Source organism: Perna viridis, chromosome 3 (genome assembly GCF_037379345.1).
Source record: "Perna viridis isolate PV_CMFRI_1.1 ecotype Kerala chromosome 3, ASM3737934v1, whole genome shotgun sequence".
Lineage (NCBI taxonomy): Eukaryota > Metazoa > Mollusca > Bivalvia > Mytilida > Mytilidae > Perna > Perna viridis.
In genome coordinates this window covers 16,769,101-16,787,822 of record NC_142447.1, presented here as the reverse complement: position 1 = coordinate 16,787,822, position 18,722 = coordinate 16,769,101, and the positions used below count along the sequence as shown (strand labels likewise).

Here is an 18,722-nt window from a genome sequence, read left to right as displayed (position 1 = left end):
GTGGAAGAGTAATCATGGGAACAAAAATTCGAGCGGGAATCAAAATAAAATATTACAAGGATAAAGACTAGACAGGGTAACAAAGAACATGAAATAACCGAAATAACACGTACAAAGAAACAAAAGTAAATGAGCAACCCGGACTGCACTAAGAACTGGGAGCACGGACCAGATACACTGGTAGGGTATTCTAAAAATCATCCACCTAGTTGCTCATACAATGTCACGCCCGAGTCTGTCAAAAGAGGAAAGGAAAACTAAATCGGTTCTCATGGTGAAGATGGATACACCATAACGATCCAGGAGTTCGTGATGACAATAAAACTTATGTAGTGATGACATCAATCCTGTAGCATCGTGGTTATGTGGGACTCAAATGCGGTTCCAATTTGTTTTGGTGTTTTAGCTGGTATTTGGTCTTGCTCAGTGGCTTTTGGTGGATTCAAGTTTTAAGTATTTCGATTTCAGTGCATTCTGTTTAGCTCTTATATTTGGCATGGATGGGATATTGTTGTAAGGTGGTAGTTCTAAATTCATGTTCATGTAACAATGTTTACGTAAGTATGGTCTGTCTGGAAATAATGGTAATAACACATTTACTCTGATTTACTCTAGGCAGTAGTCAAAACGATTGAATGATTGATTGATTGTTGGGGTTTAACGCCCGAGCAGCAATAAGGAAAGTCCATATAACAGATGGCAACATCAAGCCCCCAAAAAACGGAAAGTTGTAACAACCGCAACGGTCCTGACTTGGTACAGGCATTGGAATGGTGTATTAAATTATGTTTTGTAGTCCGCTGTACCTCCCACTTACATCATGAAGAGTTTGATTCAGCACCTATTTCATCTGAAGTAACCATGACATATTAAAACACCCTTTAAAAATTGTTCCCATAAGAATGCCATATATCATGAAATATTGGCTGAGCTATGTTCACTAGAAAAAAATCAATAGACACTTTGAACACCTGTTGCTTACTTAGGCCATAAATGTCAACAATCCTACCAAGTTTCAGAACAAATGAATATATAATTCCAGAGTTGATTTTTTGATATTTGGTCTATCAGATGCACCTATGGCGGCAATCTTTTCCAACTATTTTGAGTGCATCATAGGTATTGTGTGTAGAAGTCCACTAAAACTCATTTCTGCTAATTTTAACATCATTTGTCATTAAACATTATCATAAGAGATACATTGTATAAGCTAAAACGTTTTTTACAATAGTATTCAACTTGAAGCAAACATAAACACAATAGGTGCCAACTGAGAGATCTCAAAAGATATCAGTAATCCTACCAACCTATAATATTGATGAGATAACAAAGGGGTTGTGGAGGCATAGAACATAAAACAATGTACTAGTAAGTGAAATATAATTTATTTATAAAAAAAGAAGCAACAGATGTAAAGAAGAAATAAAGAATTAAATTTAAAACAAACAAAAAATACAGTCAAAAAACATAAACTGGTATTTTCCTGGAAGTGATTATTAACATGATTGAGTGTCTATTTTATCTGAACAGCCACAGGAATAGATATATGACTTACTTAAACTTGCTGCTATAAATAATTTTAGAAAACTGAAATTTCCAGTATTTGATACGTGTACTTTCATTAGTCATTAAGACAAGATCAATTTAGAAAACTAAATTATATGTTTGGTACTTCATTTAAATTAGCATTGCACTTAAATCAATGAACACTTACTGATTATCCTTCCACAACTAGGTACATGTAATATTTGAAATTAACTATCAAAAGCTCCAACAATAACCTATTTCTAAAATACTGAAGCAACAATTTCCAAGGTTAGTTAGAAGAACTTCGGATATAAAAATCTAATTTTGATTATGTTGTATTTAAAGAAAATCAGATATTTTGGTTTCATCATTAATGAAAAATTATATCTAACAGAAAAATCAGTAATAAAGCAACATATCTGTACCCAACTTATGAGATGGTCAGATTCATTAATCCCCCCCACACACACACACCAATTAAAATCTAATTAATGCCAAATGCACATTTAAGTACATCAAAATTCACTGTACTAAATATGTAACCATCATATGCCATTTGTATTTGTTTAAAGCCACATTATTTTGCAGATATTTTTAAGAAACTTTGTGATACACTTTGTACTTGTATAAGGGCTGTGGTTGCAGGATAATTTTTTGAACTAGTACATTTGTAATGAGATGTCATGGGTGAGCATCAATAATTCTCCTTTAAAAAATTTTAACCAATAACTTTGTAAATAAAATATCACCAAAATCTCAACTAATAGAAAATAGAACTAACAATTACAATCAGACAATATTGAAATAAATCACTGCATCATGAACAGTGTGATTTTTAGTCCATAATCCTTTTTAAATTAATGAAGACGTCCATTCCTTTGGTTTGTAAGATAAGCTTGTCAGTGAACAAATTTCTTGAAATAAGAACTAAAGGCAATCCAGAGATTTTGAAAGGGGTGTTCAAGTGGCATTCTAGATTTTTTTCCCAAATTTTGCATGAAATAAACTTTTCTTACAAAAATGGGAAAAAGCCCCCAACCCCCCTACCTGAATTTGCCATCACTACAGATGAACGGAAGTAAGACAGAAATAAAGATATGTTTAAAAAATATGTTTCTCTGACCATTTTAAACTATAGAAATGGATTTTTGTATGAGCTCCCCCTTTTTTCGAATGCATATAAAAGATCTTGCAACATCCCATGAAAAATTTTAATTGACTTGCTGGTATCTATTCATGTTGATCACAAAGCAAGTCAATTAAAATTTTTCACCTTTAAATTCTGAAGCTTGTTTGGTCGAAGTTTAACCATGTTGACCCTTGAGATGACCTGTAATATGGTATTTAGTTAGATCTTATACTAGATGAAAAAGTGGGAAGCAATATTGAAGATTGAACTCAAATAGATTAAAATTAAAGGATTATTATAAAATAAGGTGTTTATTATATGATAATTTGTTAACCTTAAATATATGTATATATATGTACAGATGATAAAACAAATAACAAAAAGACAGACAGACACCATAAAATTAGGGACTAACAATTATTAAGAGCACTGGTGTAAATAGGTCATCTGCATAGCTCAGGCCTTTACAAAATACTGTAAAACCCATTTAATATAAACTCCATTATGGACTTCAAAATGCATTCAGTTAAGAGAAGTGCTCAGTAAATCTAAAGTTTAAAATACATTTTAAATATACTGTAAACATATTCATTTTTGCAGTGTACTAATTTTTGCTATTTATGTGGTGGACAGAAAAGCATGAAAAATAGTACCCGCACAATTGAGTTTTAACACTTTAGAATGCTTATCATTTATTGGAAACGTGAAAATTGATAGCTGAAATGTGTTCACTTGACAGAATCTGCAAAAATTAGCAACCCGCGAAAATCAATAAGTTTACAGTAGATAACAGGAACTTCAAATAGTGTCTGGTTATATTTTTCCCCCCGATTATTCAGGGTTTGGTTTAGACAGGTTTCACTTGTTTTTTTTACATAAAAACAATTCACAAGAGATTCTTTTATGATTACCCGGTTTTATCCACATAGTTTTCAAGGTTACATTATAGAGATAATTTTGACCCAGTTGCATAAAGAAAATCTTGAATTTAGGTTTTTCCTCGAATCTTTTAACAGAAATTTTAAATAATCTGATAGTTGCAACAGAAATTTGAAAGCAAATCATGGTGATTTGAGAAATTTTCTCTTTAAGATTTTTTTTTATAAAACCCAAGCCTAACTTAATAATGCACATTGAAAAGTAAGTTTTAGTAATCAACCATTTACTTGGCAAAGTTACAATCCCAATCTAACTTCAACAAAAAGAACAAAAAAACAAAAACAAAAACAAAAAACAAATCATTTAATTCATTTTGAAACAAAATTATTATCATTGTCCAGGTTTTTTTTGTCTAGGGGGCTTTTGTCCTAGACCTATTTACTATAAAGTAGTCTTATGGAGGTGAAATTCAAACAGAGATTAAATTAGTTTTAAAAAATAAATTTCATTTTTTAATCATTATTGACTTGGTATATTATTTCAATATGACAAATCTTTGGTAAATATGAACTTAAACTGTTCTGAAAGGGATTTCCCTGCTGCAATATGAGTGATTTATAAACTTAATATATGCAACCTCCATATAGTGTTTTGGCACTTGCTAAAATTTCAAGAGAAATTCGGCAAGTGATATAGGAGGACTTGAGTAGAATGAAAATATATTGGACAAGCTAAAAATAACAAAGTCCATATCTTTCACAAACCAGTCGAAACTGAAATTCTTGACAATATGCAGTTCTCCACATAGTGATTAAGCACTTCATATAAAGTTACATGAGAATCCATTGATTAAAGGAAAAGTTTAGGATAACATTACACCACACAGACAGACAGACAGAAATCTATATACCCTCAAAACTTGTTTGTCAAGGGTATAAAAAATAAGTAAAATATTTGACAGGTAAGAATCTGAGAGCTATACACTAAAAATATGGTAAAGTATCTCAAATCTAAAGAATCTGTTGGGAGTAGGCAGCATCTCAACATCCAAGTTTTTGACATATAATGTACATGGAGAGTAACTTAGCACAAGTCGACACCATATATGTACAATCTAGAGATGAACTATAGTAGACGAAGTACAAAATATCACTCACAAAAATATGGAAGACATTTTTGTGTGGATGAAATTGTTACCAGGTCAATGTTTAATGGTTATGTAAATATCAACTGATTTTACCTTTAATGTTCTCAAGTTTTCTTTATAATAGAACTTTTCTGAAGACTTACATAACTTGCATAGTTTTCCTACCTCCAATGTAAAAAATCTGGCCTCTTTTCAATTATGCATCACCTCTGTCTAAGAATCGGGCAAAATGTGTATAAGATGTGCCACATTAAGAAAAAAGAAACACTGTGATTTTACTGCATTAACCAAGTATTCATACCCAATAACTTTCAGAAATAACCATCCAAGTGTAAAATTTGCCTTTTTAAGATATTGATAGGTCAAATTTAGTTGAAATGCACTATGGAAAAATGTCGGCAAAATTTTCCCCCACGTTTCCCTTATATAAGCAGTAAAAAAATAGCTACGTCACAGATGCTTCAGGACAACTTAAAATAGCTGTTCAGTTGTTTTCTAGATGTATTGAATATATTTGAGGAAAAAAAGACCTGCCACCATTGTCTGATTCTTACACAGAATCGTAATTAAAAACTAAATTAATTAATGGAATATTTGAATCCAATTATGAACTCTTTAATTTTATTTTTTAAATATGAAATCCTATTGGCATAGAATCCAAATACTTTGCATTCTTAAGTGTGTTGCATTATGAAAAATGGTAAAATTGCATAATATTCCTTAAATTTATCCCGGACATATTACTTGTATACGAAGAAATATTCATATCAATGTATCTAAAAATAAATGTTGACTACTTCTTCAGAGTACTAATTTAAAAATTTTTCATACACAAATTGTATAAATATCATATTTCTACATTTTGAAAGAATCAAAAATTTAAAGTAATAATTTACTCTAACATCAAAATATATAGCCTATAGTTCTGACAGCAGCTATGAATATTCATGAATAATACTTGAATATTCATAAATAACTATATCAATAGTAATTACATTTGATCAACAACACAATTTATATAAAATATACATCTGAATTTATCACAATGAGTTATCTCCCCTGTCAACAATAAAATGGAACACAACCTATCTTAAACTGAACATAAAAGATGAACATAATATCAAATATTTCTGTATCTGTAAAAATAGTTTTACACGGGATATACAAATAGGGAACAGACAAAAAATGAGCATAGACAACTTACACTGATAATAATCTAAAACATGCTTCAACTTCAATGAAATCCATGAACTTTGACAAACAATGAAAATTTAAAACAATGAATACAATAAAAAGAAAATATCCAATAAAAAATGTAAGTAAAGAAATAAATTTTACAGCAGAGACGTGGTATATTTGTGCGGGATTCTAAGAACTGAGAAGAATTTTATGACATGACACTATGATATTTTATGAAGAAACAAATAGTCATGCATAATAAAAATCTGTTTTCACTTGGCAGAAACAAAGTTACAAAAATTTCATACTTATCCTAAATGAATAAACAGAATATCCTTAATTTTCATTTTTTTGACCGAAATTCCTCATTTTTTTAAGTATGGTTAAATCATAATGTCTTTTATTTATCAATATGTTTTTTAAACAAATTGTAAAAATACTGTGATAATTGAGACCCATGGGATAAGAGTTAGAATCATTCTAAAAACTGTAAGTTGTGATGGGGGGACAAATAACTATCACTATATACCCCCATTTTGCAAGTGGGGGTATAAAAATATATCTAAATTTGACACTGATGCCTCACTCAGCAATTTGTATTAGGAATATAAAATAGCACTTTTATAATAGATTCATTTGCAAGAAAATGTGAGCTAATTTTGTCAGCAAGGAAATATAGCTAAAACTCAGCTGTAAACCTGAGTCATGACTAAATAAAACATGACCAACAATTTACCTAATTTAAAATAAGGTGTAATGCCAATAAATAGGAAAAAAAAAACGATGAATGAGCAGAAAAAATCAACAATTTTGATCATGACAAGTGATAATTATGTTAAAACAATCATAACTTTTCAGAAAATCCAACATGATGATTTTCATGATTTTCATGATGTCTATGAAGAATTGAGTTCCTGTTAGGACTACTTGGACTTAAACTATTTTCGCCAATTTTTCTAATTCCAGTAAGAGTAACTGGTGAATTATCTTTTCGGTCAGTACTAACCCTCATCACAGACAGTGGTGCTTCACTTTCTTGTGCTCTCTGTCTCATATTAATTCCACTAGTAATCAATTCACCGAATCCTTGAGAATGAGAGAATGCATAACCTGATCTTAATGAACGAGTGCTGCGTCGCATTGTAGAAGCTCTTCTTAAATGATGGTCTTTGAATCTCGATTTTGAACTGGTCATTCTCTGTTTTAGCCTGATTCGATCAGACAATGTTGGTTTAGTGTCTAAAATGTAAAATCTATAAGCCACTACTGGCAGGAGAATAACAACATTAGTCAAAAGTAAACAAAACCAGAATTTGGCAGATCCAAAAACTTGATAGGCTGTTCCCTGATATACGTAATTGAACACAGGGGCATAGAAGGCTAACATGAAACAATAATAGAATATACAGCTTCCCCATACTACCACATGACTGAATCCTGTCCAATAAGATGTGTCCATTCCACACTGTAAAATATATATAAAATAGTTTCATTATACAATGGAAGCAAAAACACTACAATTTATGGCACTTTAGTATTTTAAATTTTACAGTTTGCATGCACCTTTGAAAGTTGCCACAATTTATTTCATTTATTTTTAAGCTGCATTAGCTGCCAAATTTGTTCAGTTTTGATTCTACTGAATTTTGCTGATTCATTGAAATAAGTTTGTAGTAATACAATTGAAGCAATTACTGTCGATAATACCTACAGAATATTGTGAAAACAACATTTTTTTTTAACAGAGAAGGTTGATAGGTCTGATCTTATTATTTTTCGCCATTACTTCTGAAGATTGCCGACAGGCCATTCACATGGGTTAAAAATATTTTAACCTTGGTAAAAAAATAACAATAACGGATACACAGGTAAGCACGTTTCTTCTTTTCATTTCATTTCATCTATTTCTTGATTAGTTTTCAAATAAATACTGACCATATTTAAGCCGCATTATATCACAATACTTAAATTTTAAAAGGATCTTTGTGTTATATTCGAACTTTTTTTCTTTTACGGCTTGAGTCCGTCAGTCTTCCTTGCCATTGAAAAACCACTTTCACTTTGCAATCAGATTTGTTATTGAAGAAGCAACCCTTACAGCACATGCGCGGATTAAGGCCGCCAGAAGTCACATGTATACAAACTTATCCAGGTCAATTTTTTGTCTTGCAAGACAATAAATATATAGACACCTATTTCATGTATTTAATGCATTTTATTTGTAGGTGTCAAATGAAATTGTACAAGAAAAGTACAATTTAGTAGAAATAATTCAAAGTTAAGGTAAATTTAAAAGAAACGAAAATTCATGAAAATGACAGCTAATGCAGCTTTAAAGCATTTTTATGTCTGTTTATGGTGAATTCTAACTTTCAGAGTTTTCATTGAAAAGTAAATCAATTTCCTGTTTCCAAATGTCCACAAGTAGTATATTTAACTTCAGGGAATCCTTTTTACACCAGAGGTGCGAATTTTTGGTGTCAATGGTGAAAATTCCTCTTTTGGTTAATTTCAGGGATAATTTTTTTAGGTCTACAAACAAAACGGAAAATGGCCAAAATCGGAGGTAAATATACAATCAAAAAAGAATGGTGATAGTAAAATCCTTTGAAATAGCAGAATTCAGCTAAAAAGCAGAAAAAAATCAGCCTGTAATTTTAAGTTTCACTTTGATAATTGCATACCTGTTAACCTTTGGAACAGATCATGTGGGAGATTCTCCCTGTTGTCATTGTCTCATGTTGGAGATATTTATGTAAAAGCTAATTCGGTGTTAAATATCAATTATTCAATCATTTTCATAGAAAGTGTAGAAATTTTTGAGTACTTCATGTGGGAGATCCAAATTTTTCATTGACTTTGTGGGAGTCACTCCCATAATGTGTGTCAACAAGTATGTATGTGCTATAGTTTCACAGTCACTTTTGATAACTGAACACATATGATTTCATGCCTTTTCTTCTAGGCTCTTATCCAATACCCTTTTTCATGTGAATTATTATGGTATCAAGTATCATACATGTACATAGTATAACTACAAAAAAAATCAACACTCAGGAACTTTCCCTTCACAAAACAAACCAGACATAGATTATTTCTCTTATCTTTTTCATTCATGAGACTTAACTGATGTGTCATTTTTTTTTACACAGTGATTCAAGCCAAAAATTCATAATGTTAAAATTCTTCAAATTTAGTCAAAAAAAGTGGAAATATTCTTCAGAAACAGATTGCAAGTACTAGTTCATGGCTACAATAGAGACAGCAAGGGGCAGAAAAGTGCATTTTATAAAACTTCTTTATCAAATAATTTTATTTTGAAATTTTCACAAATATGTTAAAAAATCAGTATTGAATGGTAGGGCCAAAAACCAGCTAAATACACAAAAAAATGCTATTGACAGACAGTACAAGCCCAAGAAAAGGAAGAGGGTATGTTTAAAGGAAGAGGCATCATTATGAAATAAAGAATTAAAAGTTTTCACTACATACCCTCAAGTTAACAACAACAACTAGAATACTGGCGACAACAACACCAAAAGCTTGGGAATCAGCCATGTCTGTCCCCGAACTGCTGACGGCATCATGGAAGGCACCATAGGGTATGAAGAACAAGATGAGTGACGTGAGTATTCCTTCTGTTATACTCCAGGCAAACACTTTCTTGTTAAACAGGGTATTTTCTAACCCTGGTGTATATAGCTTTGGATACCTAACTGAGTAATATTCGTTCACATCCTAAAATAGAAATGCAACCTCTATTAAATCTATATTAAACAGGGTGTTTTCCTAACCTGGTATATATACCTTTGGAAAATAGAACACAACCTCTATACAATCATATTTTTTTTCTATTCAGATTAATTCAATTTGGCGTGTAATGAGCTGTCTGAATGGTTCGTTCTTATTTAGCAACATAGGCAATTTTGTATAGACTTAGTACTGTGACATCATTAACACAGACTAGTCTGCAGTCAACATTTCAAAAACATGTTTTTAGTGGGACAGGGGGAAAAAAATTAAAAACAATCCTTGAATACATATACATGCAATACATCTGTACATCATATCTACCAACAGTTTGCCTTAAAGTCTTTAGTCATGGTAATTGCTATTAAGATTCATTAAGCATCGTAATTTTAGAAAGCTTCATAACAGAATTTCATCAGTCAATATTTAATTCAGACAGACTAAAAATTTCTTGAATATGTCACATTATTTCAAAAGCTTACCTGATCAAAAACCCCATCATCAGGACAGGCAACGAGGTATAAAATGAATTGTAAAATGTGATAAAATCTTACCTAATCAAAAACTCCCATCATAAGGACAAGCAACGAGGTATAAAATACATTGTAAAATGTGATAAAATCTTACTTGATCAAAAACTCCCATCATCAGGACAGGCAGCGAGGTATAAAATACACTGTAAAATGTGATAAAATCTTACCTGATCAAAAACTCCCATCATAAGGACAAGCAACGAGGTATAAAATACATTGTAAAATGTGATAAAATCTTACTTGATCAAAAACTCCCATCATCAGGACAGGCAGCGAGGTATAAAATACACTGTAAAATGTGATAAAATCTTACCTGATCAAAAACTCCCATCATCAGAACAGGCAACGAGGTATAAAATACATTGTAAAATGTGATGAAGTAAGGATCAAATAATGTCTGAAATCAAACAGAAAAAAATTCTCAAATCAAGTTAGTATCAAGTTCATTATGTTCATGAAATGAATCACTTATTACGATGCTTATCATTATGCCACGCTTTTTTTAAAGAATAAGGTGGAGTCCATCTTTCCAAAAGTACATGGTTAGTTCATTTTTAATTTCTCTATTTTCAGGAATGATACTAGTTACAGTGAAACCATCTACACAATGACAGCTGATTTGTTCACCATGTCATGGATTTTAATTCCTCTTTTGTCTACCCTGAACTTGACTTTTCAAGCACAACTTGCCCGACGTTTCTAGAAAAGCAGAGGCTGCTTACCCTACCAGTGCACCTGGTCCATTGCTCCCATTTTTTTTTTAGTTGAGTCCAAGATTCTCATTTACTTTTGTTTCTTTGTTTTATTTTGCTTGTTTCTTGTGCTTTGTTGTGTCTGTCTGTTTTCTTGTGCTTTGTTGTGTCTGTCTGTTTTCCCTGTCTTATCTTATCCCTAGATTGCATTCTTTAGATTTCTGCTAGAATCTTGGTTCCCCTGATAACTTTTACTGTTTTTGTCATAGAACCTTAAATAAAACAATAATTGATCTTGACCCATACCAATATGTATTTTCAGTTTCCAGTTCCTTAGGTATTTCTATCGGTCCATATAATGGACCATATAGACTGGTAGGAAATTACATGGACTGCCTTGCTTTCAAATTAAGAATGTGACATCATTATGGAAGAAATTGTAAGTTTTCTCTTTTCTTCCACATGAATGATCCACAGTAAAATTTATATTTAGCAAATACTTAATTGTACGGAGGGTAATATAGCATTGTATGAACTGGTATGTCGTCCCGAAAAAATTAAATGGACCGAAGCGTACCTGAGGCCCATATAATTTTTAAGGGTGACATACCAGTCCATATAATGCCATTTGACCCTCTGTACAATTAACTATTTGCTATATCATACTTTTCCAGTTAACAAGTGTCATTCAAAAAGGTACTCAACTGTACTGTGTGATGCTGAAGATATCATTACATGCAAGCCAATTTTATCTTTTTTAGCTGTGCCATTGCAAATTTTGCAAATACATGTACATTGATATTGTAAATAAAGTATAGCATTCAAAGCGTCTTTGTCTAACGAAGCAAATCTGCCAGACGACATTTTAGTTTTGATTGAAAATCAAATAATGGAATTGAATCCAGGATGAGACTGTTCAATGAAAATAAGCCACGCCTACCAGTCCAATATAATTTCCAGCCGGTCCATATAGCATTTTATGGACTGATGCAATTTAAATACGCAAATAGACATATAATTTCTTAAATGTATTATATAAAAGAATAATATACATGCAGCAAATAGTCCATGTCAATTTAGGTCACATTGCAATATATGGACCAGTTGATTGCCCCAAAAAATTCAATGCACCTCAGCTACACTTTGGTCTATACCATATTTTAGGGGCAGACAACTGGTCTATATACTGCCATATACTGACCCTGAGCATCAAAAACTATATGATGACTAATGATATCTCACCTGAGCTGAGAATCCACAGAAGAATGCATACCAGAAATGACACAATGTAAATGCAAAGTTTTTATAAAAGAAATATTTGAGAAATTTGCACATCCTGAAGTAACTCCATCGTCCATGCACCAGTAACAAGCGTTCCAAATATCTAAACTGGCAGAATGAAAAGTCACTCGCTAACACAGCTTGCATGCCTTCCTGGCCACTAATCCCTACACCAATGTGTGCAGCTGAAATTGTAAAAAGGATGAATATTATGAATAGAACTGGTACTACTCACAATTTTTAAATCTTTCTAAAGTTATACATGGAATGAGGTTTCACTTAAATATTCAAAACACTTTTTTAAAACTTCTGTAATTGAACAATTAATCCATACATTTTTCAGGGATTTTGCCACTTTCTCCCGAATGTAATTTTTATTTTTGAGATTTCCAGAAAAAATCAACTGCATACATACTGAAAATTCAAAACTTGAGAGTTTTCATTTCTAGTAGATACAAGTCTGCTGCTTTTATTACGATAAAAAAACCCTAGCAATAATGTCAAAAGTTAAAGTGTGAAATTTGACATAAAAATATTTGTGAAGAAAGTAAATGTGCTTAACTACTGAGATTTTGTTTGTTATTACAAAGGAAAAATTACAGTTCTGGATTGCCATACTTAGCTGAGCAGACCACAGTGCGAAACATACCTACAAAACTTCATTAAAATCTGGCTTGGGCAGAAGTTAATATCACTTGTTTTAACTATACAGTATTACCAAAAGAGACCCATAAAATAACTATGTAACCTTAGTCCCATTGTAGGGGAAATTAAAGATGTAGACCTAGATTAAGGGACATAACTCTTAAAAATCATTGGTACGTTTGTGCTTACCATTCTGCATAAATTGCATGTAAGCATCTATGTAATTTAGATTTAACTACATCCTAAAATATCTAAGTTCTCTGGAGAGATAATACCCTGACAATAAATTCATCCACTTACTTTTGATCATACTGACATCATTAGCACCATCCCCTATGGCTAAAGTGATAGATTTTTTATTACGTTTGACGAGATCGACAACCATGGCCTTCTGTAAAGGTGTGACTCTACAGCATATTACAGCTTTACAGCTACAACCAAGATCTAATAACAAACGCTCCATGTTACGATGTAAAGCATGAATCTGAAAATAGAAATAAAATAATATCAACTTAAAGTCTTTGCTTTTTAAGTATTAAGTTGAGCGAATTTATGTCCATAATTTCTCTATTTTTTTTTGGCTTTAAATCTGTGTTTACAAGCAAATTAAGAAATTCAGTTTGACAAAAGAAATATGAAAATATTATTGTTTTTTTTCATTTTTCAACTTGGAATTCACACGAGATACATGTATCATGGTACAGAACTTGAAAAAAATATGTAAAAAGTAGCCGTCTGTGAAAGAAAAGATCTGCTGTTCTGTTCCTGGGTAAAACAGAAAGGTCTTTAGCATTGATTAAGTTATTTTAAACCCTTGTATTCATTTTGTTGGATTAACACTTTACAGTACCTGAACCGATTTGTGCAACAAAAATTGTGATCACCAATCAGTTTCAAATCAGTTATTGATCCGTCAAACCGTACCATTAAACCGGTCATTGCATCACGTGACCACAGAGAGGTCATATTATTTTCCATTGTTTTCCATTGTCAATTTTACAATTTATATAATGCAAAAGATTTAAAAAATAATTTATACTTTTATTTACATTTGTTTTACTTTTTACAGTTATTCCATCATTTTACGTAATATAAATGCGATCAGATCAGTCACTGGTCCTCAGTTATTGATTCGTCAGTGGTCATCGATCTGTCAAATTGTTGCACGGATTGGTTCAAGGACTGTAACTGCATTTTTTTTAAATGGCTAATGGATGGATACAATCTTACCATCAACAATTCAATGGTTCTTTAATTCACTACAAGATGTTCATTACTCATGGCAAAACTACTTAACTATGTCTAAACAGCAAAAATTATTTTGTTCTTGAACTTTTTATACAGGGGTTCAAATTTTCTTTCAAGAGTGAAAGATCCTGGACTTTTTTGCATCCTAAATGAAAGGTCCACCAGAACAAACCGAAAGGACCTCAGTAAGAATAAATGTTAAGTATGGTATGTCCAGAACCTAAGTAAATGCAATTTCAATGGACCCAGACCAGCAATAATCTGAACCCCTGCTTTAATAATATCAAAGGTATAAACCTAGTGCCACAATATCTTACCAAACTATGGCCATTTATGACTAATGCAAACTCATTAGAATGTTGGAGATCTGGACTGCTGCTGACATTGGCTGTCTGTCCATTATAAAATGCAACTCCTCCATTCACAAAACTAACTTCTTCTTTCTCCTTTTTGTTTTCACTTAAAATTGTTTTAATTTCTTCTAAGGCGTCTTGTAACTGTTTTTCTACACTGTCATAGGTTTCTCCATCCACGATGAAAATTTCTTCCATTTCATCTGTTATCAGCTGACAAGAATATCCAATGTTGATGGCAGTTTCTTTAATAAAAAAATGGATATTATACAATAAGGGTATTAGGAAAAGTGTAAAATTTGACTTGGTGACCTTGATCTTTGACCCGTGACCTAGAAAATTGATAAGATTTAAGATTTTCTAAAAAATTTAATGATAACCAACTTTGTTAAAAAATCATAGGTGTTGTTTGTAGCATGATCAAAAGGGTGTAAATTCAGCATATAAAATGAATGACAAATGAATGATAAGATTTACTACATGTATAAGCTTACCCTGTTTATCTCCAGTTAAGACCCAGATCTTGATACCAGCCATGGCCAGATTAGCTATAGTATCAGGTACTCCATCCTGTAGCTTGTCCTCTATAGCAGTAGCTCCTATCAAAAGCATGTTTTTCTCTATTTCTTCATACACTGCATCTAATTTGTCATCTCTGTTTTCCATGGCAGTGCTAAAAAAAAAAACCCAGAAATTGCAGATCATATATAAGATAATTGGGAAAGTCTAATTGGGTGAAACCTACCACCTGGTGGTTAGAAGGTCACCTGCTCTGGCTTAAAATATCATTTGTCACCAAAACAAAGTGTCTTTTAGAATGTATTGAATTTTGAAGGTTTGCTGTATTTTCCTGTTGTTGTGTATTACATGTATGTAAAATTGAAATTTCATTCAACATTTTTTATTTTGCTGTGAGTCTGATTCAATTTTAGGTAGAGTAATCATTGTTTCCTTTTTTTTGTATAGCTATCAAAGACTTTCTTTGTTAAAGTTTGACACTATTAGCTCAGATCCCAAAACCAAGGTCTATTAATATACACCCCAAACTTTTTGTGGGTGGTATAGATAATTGACAAAAAAATTGTGAGTTCAACCTTTATTTCTCATGCAAAATACAACATCATTTCTAAATTCTTAATATTGATTCCACAAATACATGAAAGTAAAAATACAGTGATCCTAAAATTTCTTCCGCAGTTTTTCCACCCAAATATTGCGATATCAAATTATAAACATTCCTAAAAAATTATTATAACTTTCTTTGAAGAGAATATTCAAGAGTAAAAAAATAGGGTATTAAATTGATAGAACATTAAGTGATACAGAGCCATGAAAGGTGAAAAAAAGGGGATGGAAAAATGTTCAAAACCTAGTTAACCTGTATCATATGGTACTGAACAATTCTGCAAAGTTTCAAAAACATTCATTAATCTATTCTTAAGTTATCATCTGGAAACAATCAAGGGACGAACAGATGGACATGCAACTTTTTGGAGGGTATTATATAATATCTCACCACTTTGTTTGGCGGGTTAAAAAGCAAAAAAATAAAACAGCTGAGAAAATTTCACAGTTTACAGTATCTTATAAAATACATAACAATTTTCTAAGTTTACCTTGCTTCATGGTGCTTAACCTTCCATGCATCGTACACATTATCTGCTACATCTTTGAAAGACAGGCACAATGTTCTCAAACCTTCTGAGGCAAAGTCCTAAAACAAACAAAGATGATAGTAAGTTATCATTCATAATAGTGACTCGTGCATATCATCATACTGTACACATTCAGGAATCTGATATCACCTTGCACCCAGCTCAAAGGATTGATTGATTGATTGTCGGGGTTTAATGTACGAGCAGCAATATTTCAGACGATCCAGCTCAAAGGACCGATAGGTCATTTTGTCGATTATTTTAAAATTCACCTCAAGTATTATATGTTAGGCAGATGTTCTCATTGGACTTAAATAATATTTCAATTCAAGAAGGTCTGAAAATTGATTGACTGATTATGATTTCATCCATTTCAAAACGAAAGTGGTTGACTAATCAAACAGACCTTGCTTTAAACTAGTCAAACATGACATGCTTAACAAGATGTTTACAGTGCTAGCTCACAGAAGTAACAGTCCACAGGTAGGCATAGACCCTATATAGAGACAAATATGAAGTGCCTTCAGGAGATGGCATGCTTATACAAACTTCTGACTTACTCATGATTTGCACAATATTTGTTCAGTGCAGTAATTTCATGCTACTCACATTTAAATGATGAGTAGTCAATTCCTTCAATTCAGAACAACTTGAATCAAGTCTTTCATAGATTAGAGAATCAGCACCTTTACACAGTAACTGGATCTTCCCTTTGTACCTCACTATTACCTGAAACAAAAACATTATATTTACAGATAATTCTATAGGAACCAAGTCTTAAAGAAATATGAAAACATAACCGTATTAAGAACTTCTGGACAATTTGTTCTGTAGAAAGTATATAATCATTCATAGGTCAAATTGAGTAAAACAAAATTTTTCTGTCATGAATAAGATTTATTTTTTAATTTGAAGAATTACTTGCATATTTTCTTAAGCTGCCCAGAAATGTTGCAACTTGCCCCACCATAAACTTGAGTTGAAAGCTTGTCTCCTGTATAACGTACATAAAGTTCAGAAAGTTCACTTCTGACAAAATAAAGTTAGTCAGATTGGCAGATTTATCCATAGAAATTCACCGTTGCTAAAATCTAAAACAGTACTTACCGACATCCTCTTTCTAACGTTGTTGAAATCAAGGATATTTAACAACTCATAGACTCTTTCTTCTCCATGTATCTCCACTGTAATGGTGGTAGGAGTTCTAGACTGAAAAATTAAGTAGCACTCCAGTAGGATCATGCAAAATGTGATTCATGGGTAAAAAGCCTACATATTTTTTTTTTGATATTTTGTTTGAAATGTCATAGTAAACAGAAACTAACAAGTGGTTTTTCATATAACCTGTGCTCTTAGAAGATAAAAATTATACAGAATGCACTGTAGATTTCAAAATTAAGGGAGATTAATCTGTAAATGACGCTCAAATACAATAGAATCTACTGAATTTTCAATGTTAATTATCTCCTAAGAGCGGGCAGATTTGAATGAATAATTACACATTTCATAATATAGACTCAAAACAACTTAATTACAAAATTAAAAATATGTAGCCTTTTTTGGGGTGTATCACATTTTTCAGATTTTGCATGATTCTTACAAAGACAGTTACTTAAATACTATTTTGAATCTTTTATTTCAAATGCAGTAAAATAATTTACATATCTACAAAATGATTTCTTTCTGCTTTATTCCATTTACATTGAAATTATGGTTGGTTAAAAGCAACTGTAAAAAAAGACTAAGAGAAATTGAGCGTACTCGTGGGTTTTATTACTTTTGTTGTCTGGCCTTTCAGATCTTACTTAAAGATGTGTTTACACTTTTTGAAGACCTTTTGGTGATTTCTGAAACTATTTTCTATTTTGTAATTAGATTATATGCTCGTGTATCTGTTGCCTTTCACCATACCCATTCTTTTTTCTATTGTAAGATTTTTTTTAAATGTTTAATATGAAAACAATGTGAATCATTGCATCACCTTGTGGTGTAAAAATTGGATTTTGGTTAATAAAGTACATGTATTACTAAAACCTTGAAAAATCAATAAAATACCATCAATCTAAGGACCATATAGTTTGTAGAGTTTTGTTTGTTTGTTTGTTGGGGTTTAATGTCCGAGCAGCAGTATTTCAGCTATATTCAGACGATCCATATAGTGTGTAGATAGTCTGATCAAAATCCACTGAAATAGGTTCACAGACATGACTTTACCAAGCCAGTCAGAAAGTGGAAATTGGTGAAATCGGAAGTAAACATACATTAAAAGACAGAAATGTAATGGTAAAGTCTGAATTTGAAAAATTGGAAAAAATCATGTCTGGGTTCAGTTGATACAAAAGTATATACAGGAATGTTGTAATATTAATAGTATTATACCTTAAAGACATATCCAAAATTTCTAGCAGCAGAAACTAAGGCACCTTCATCTGGAGACTGAGCTTGATATTCTAGTTTACCTATGTAAAAGAATAAATAACTGTAAAAATTCTAGCAAATTCTGAATTCTCAAAATATATAACTAACTAGAAAACAAAAATCTGTTAAAAAGAACTAGCAAAAGTGACAAAAATTGGAGAAGAGGTGCATGAAATCCTAAATGCATAAATATTTCAAGAGATGCATTATTTCTTAGGATTGTGTGAACATGTTGTATGCATTGTTGTACTGGGTAAACCCCAACACTATCAATTATTGCCTTGCA

General features: G+C 31.7%; 1 protein-coding gene across 16 annotated transcripts in view; it reads right to left on the bottom strand.

Annotated features, from left to right (window-relative positions):
- Nucleotides 1-1,363: 1,363 nt before the first annotated feature.
- LOC148621210 (phospholipid-transporting ATPase ID-like) overlaps nt 1,364-18,722 on the bottom strand; it is a 78,137-nt gene continuing 60,778 nt past the window's right edge. For all 16 annotated transcript variants that reach the window (XM_088575345.1, XM_088575330.1, XM_088575346.1 and 13 more), the window contains 11 exons: nt 18,398-18,477; nt 17,126-17,227; nt 16,628-16,747; nt 15,980-16,077; nt 14,858-15,036; nt 14,328-14,608; nt 13,063-13,246; nt 12,079-12,302; nt 10,458-10,541; nt 9,354-9,599; nt 1,364-7,326 (listed from right to left, as the gene is read on the bottom strand). In XM_088575345.1, coding sequence (XP_088431471.1) covers nt 6,706-7,326; nt 9,354-9,599; nt 10,458-10,541; nt 12,079-12,302; nt 13,063-13,246; nt 14,328-14,608; nt 14,858-15,036; nt 15,980-16,077; nt 16,628-16,747; nt 17,126-17,227; nt 18,398-18,477 — 2,219 coding nt within the window. In that variant the 3' untranslated portion in view covers nt 1,364-6,705. The remainder of the gene's footprint in view (nt 7,327-9,353; nt 9,600-10,457; nt 10,542-12,078; nt 12,303-13,062; nt 13,247-14,327; nt 14,609-14,857; nt 15,037-15,979; nt 16,078-16,627; nt 16,748-17,125; nt 17,228-18,397; nt 18,478-18,722) is intronic.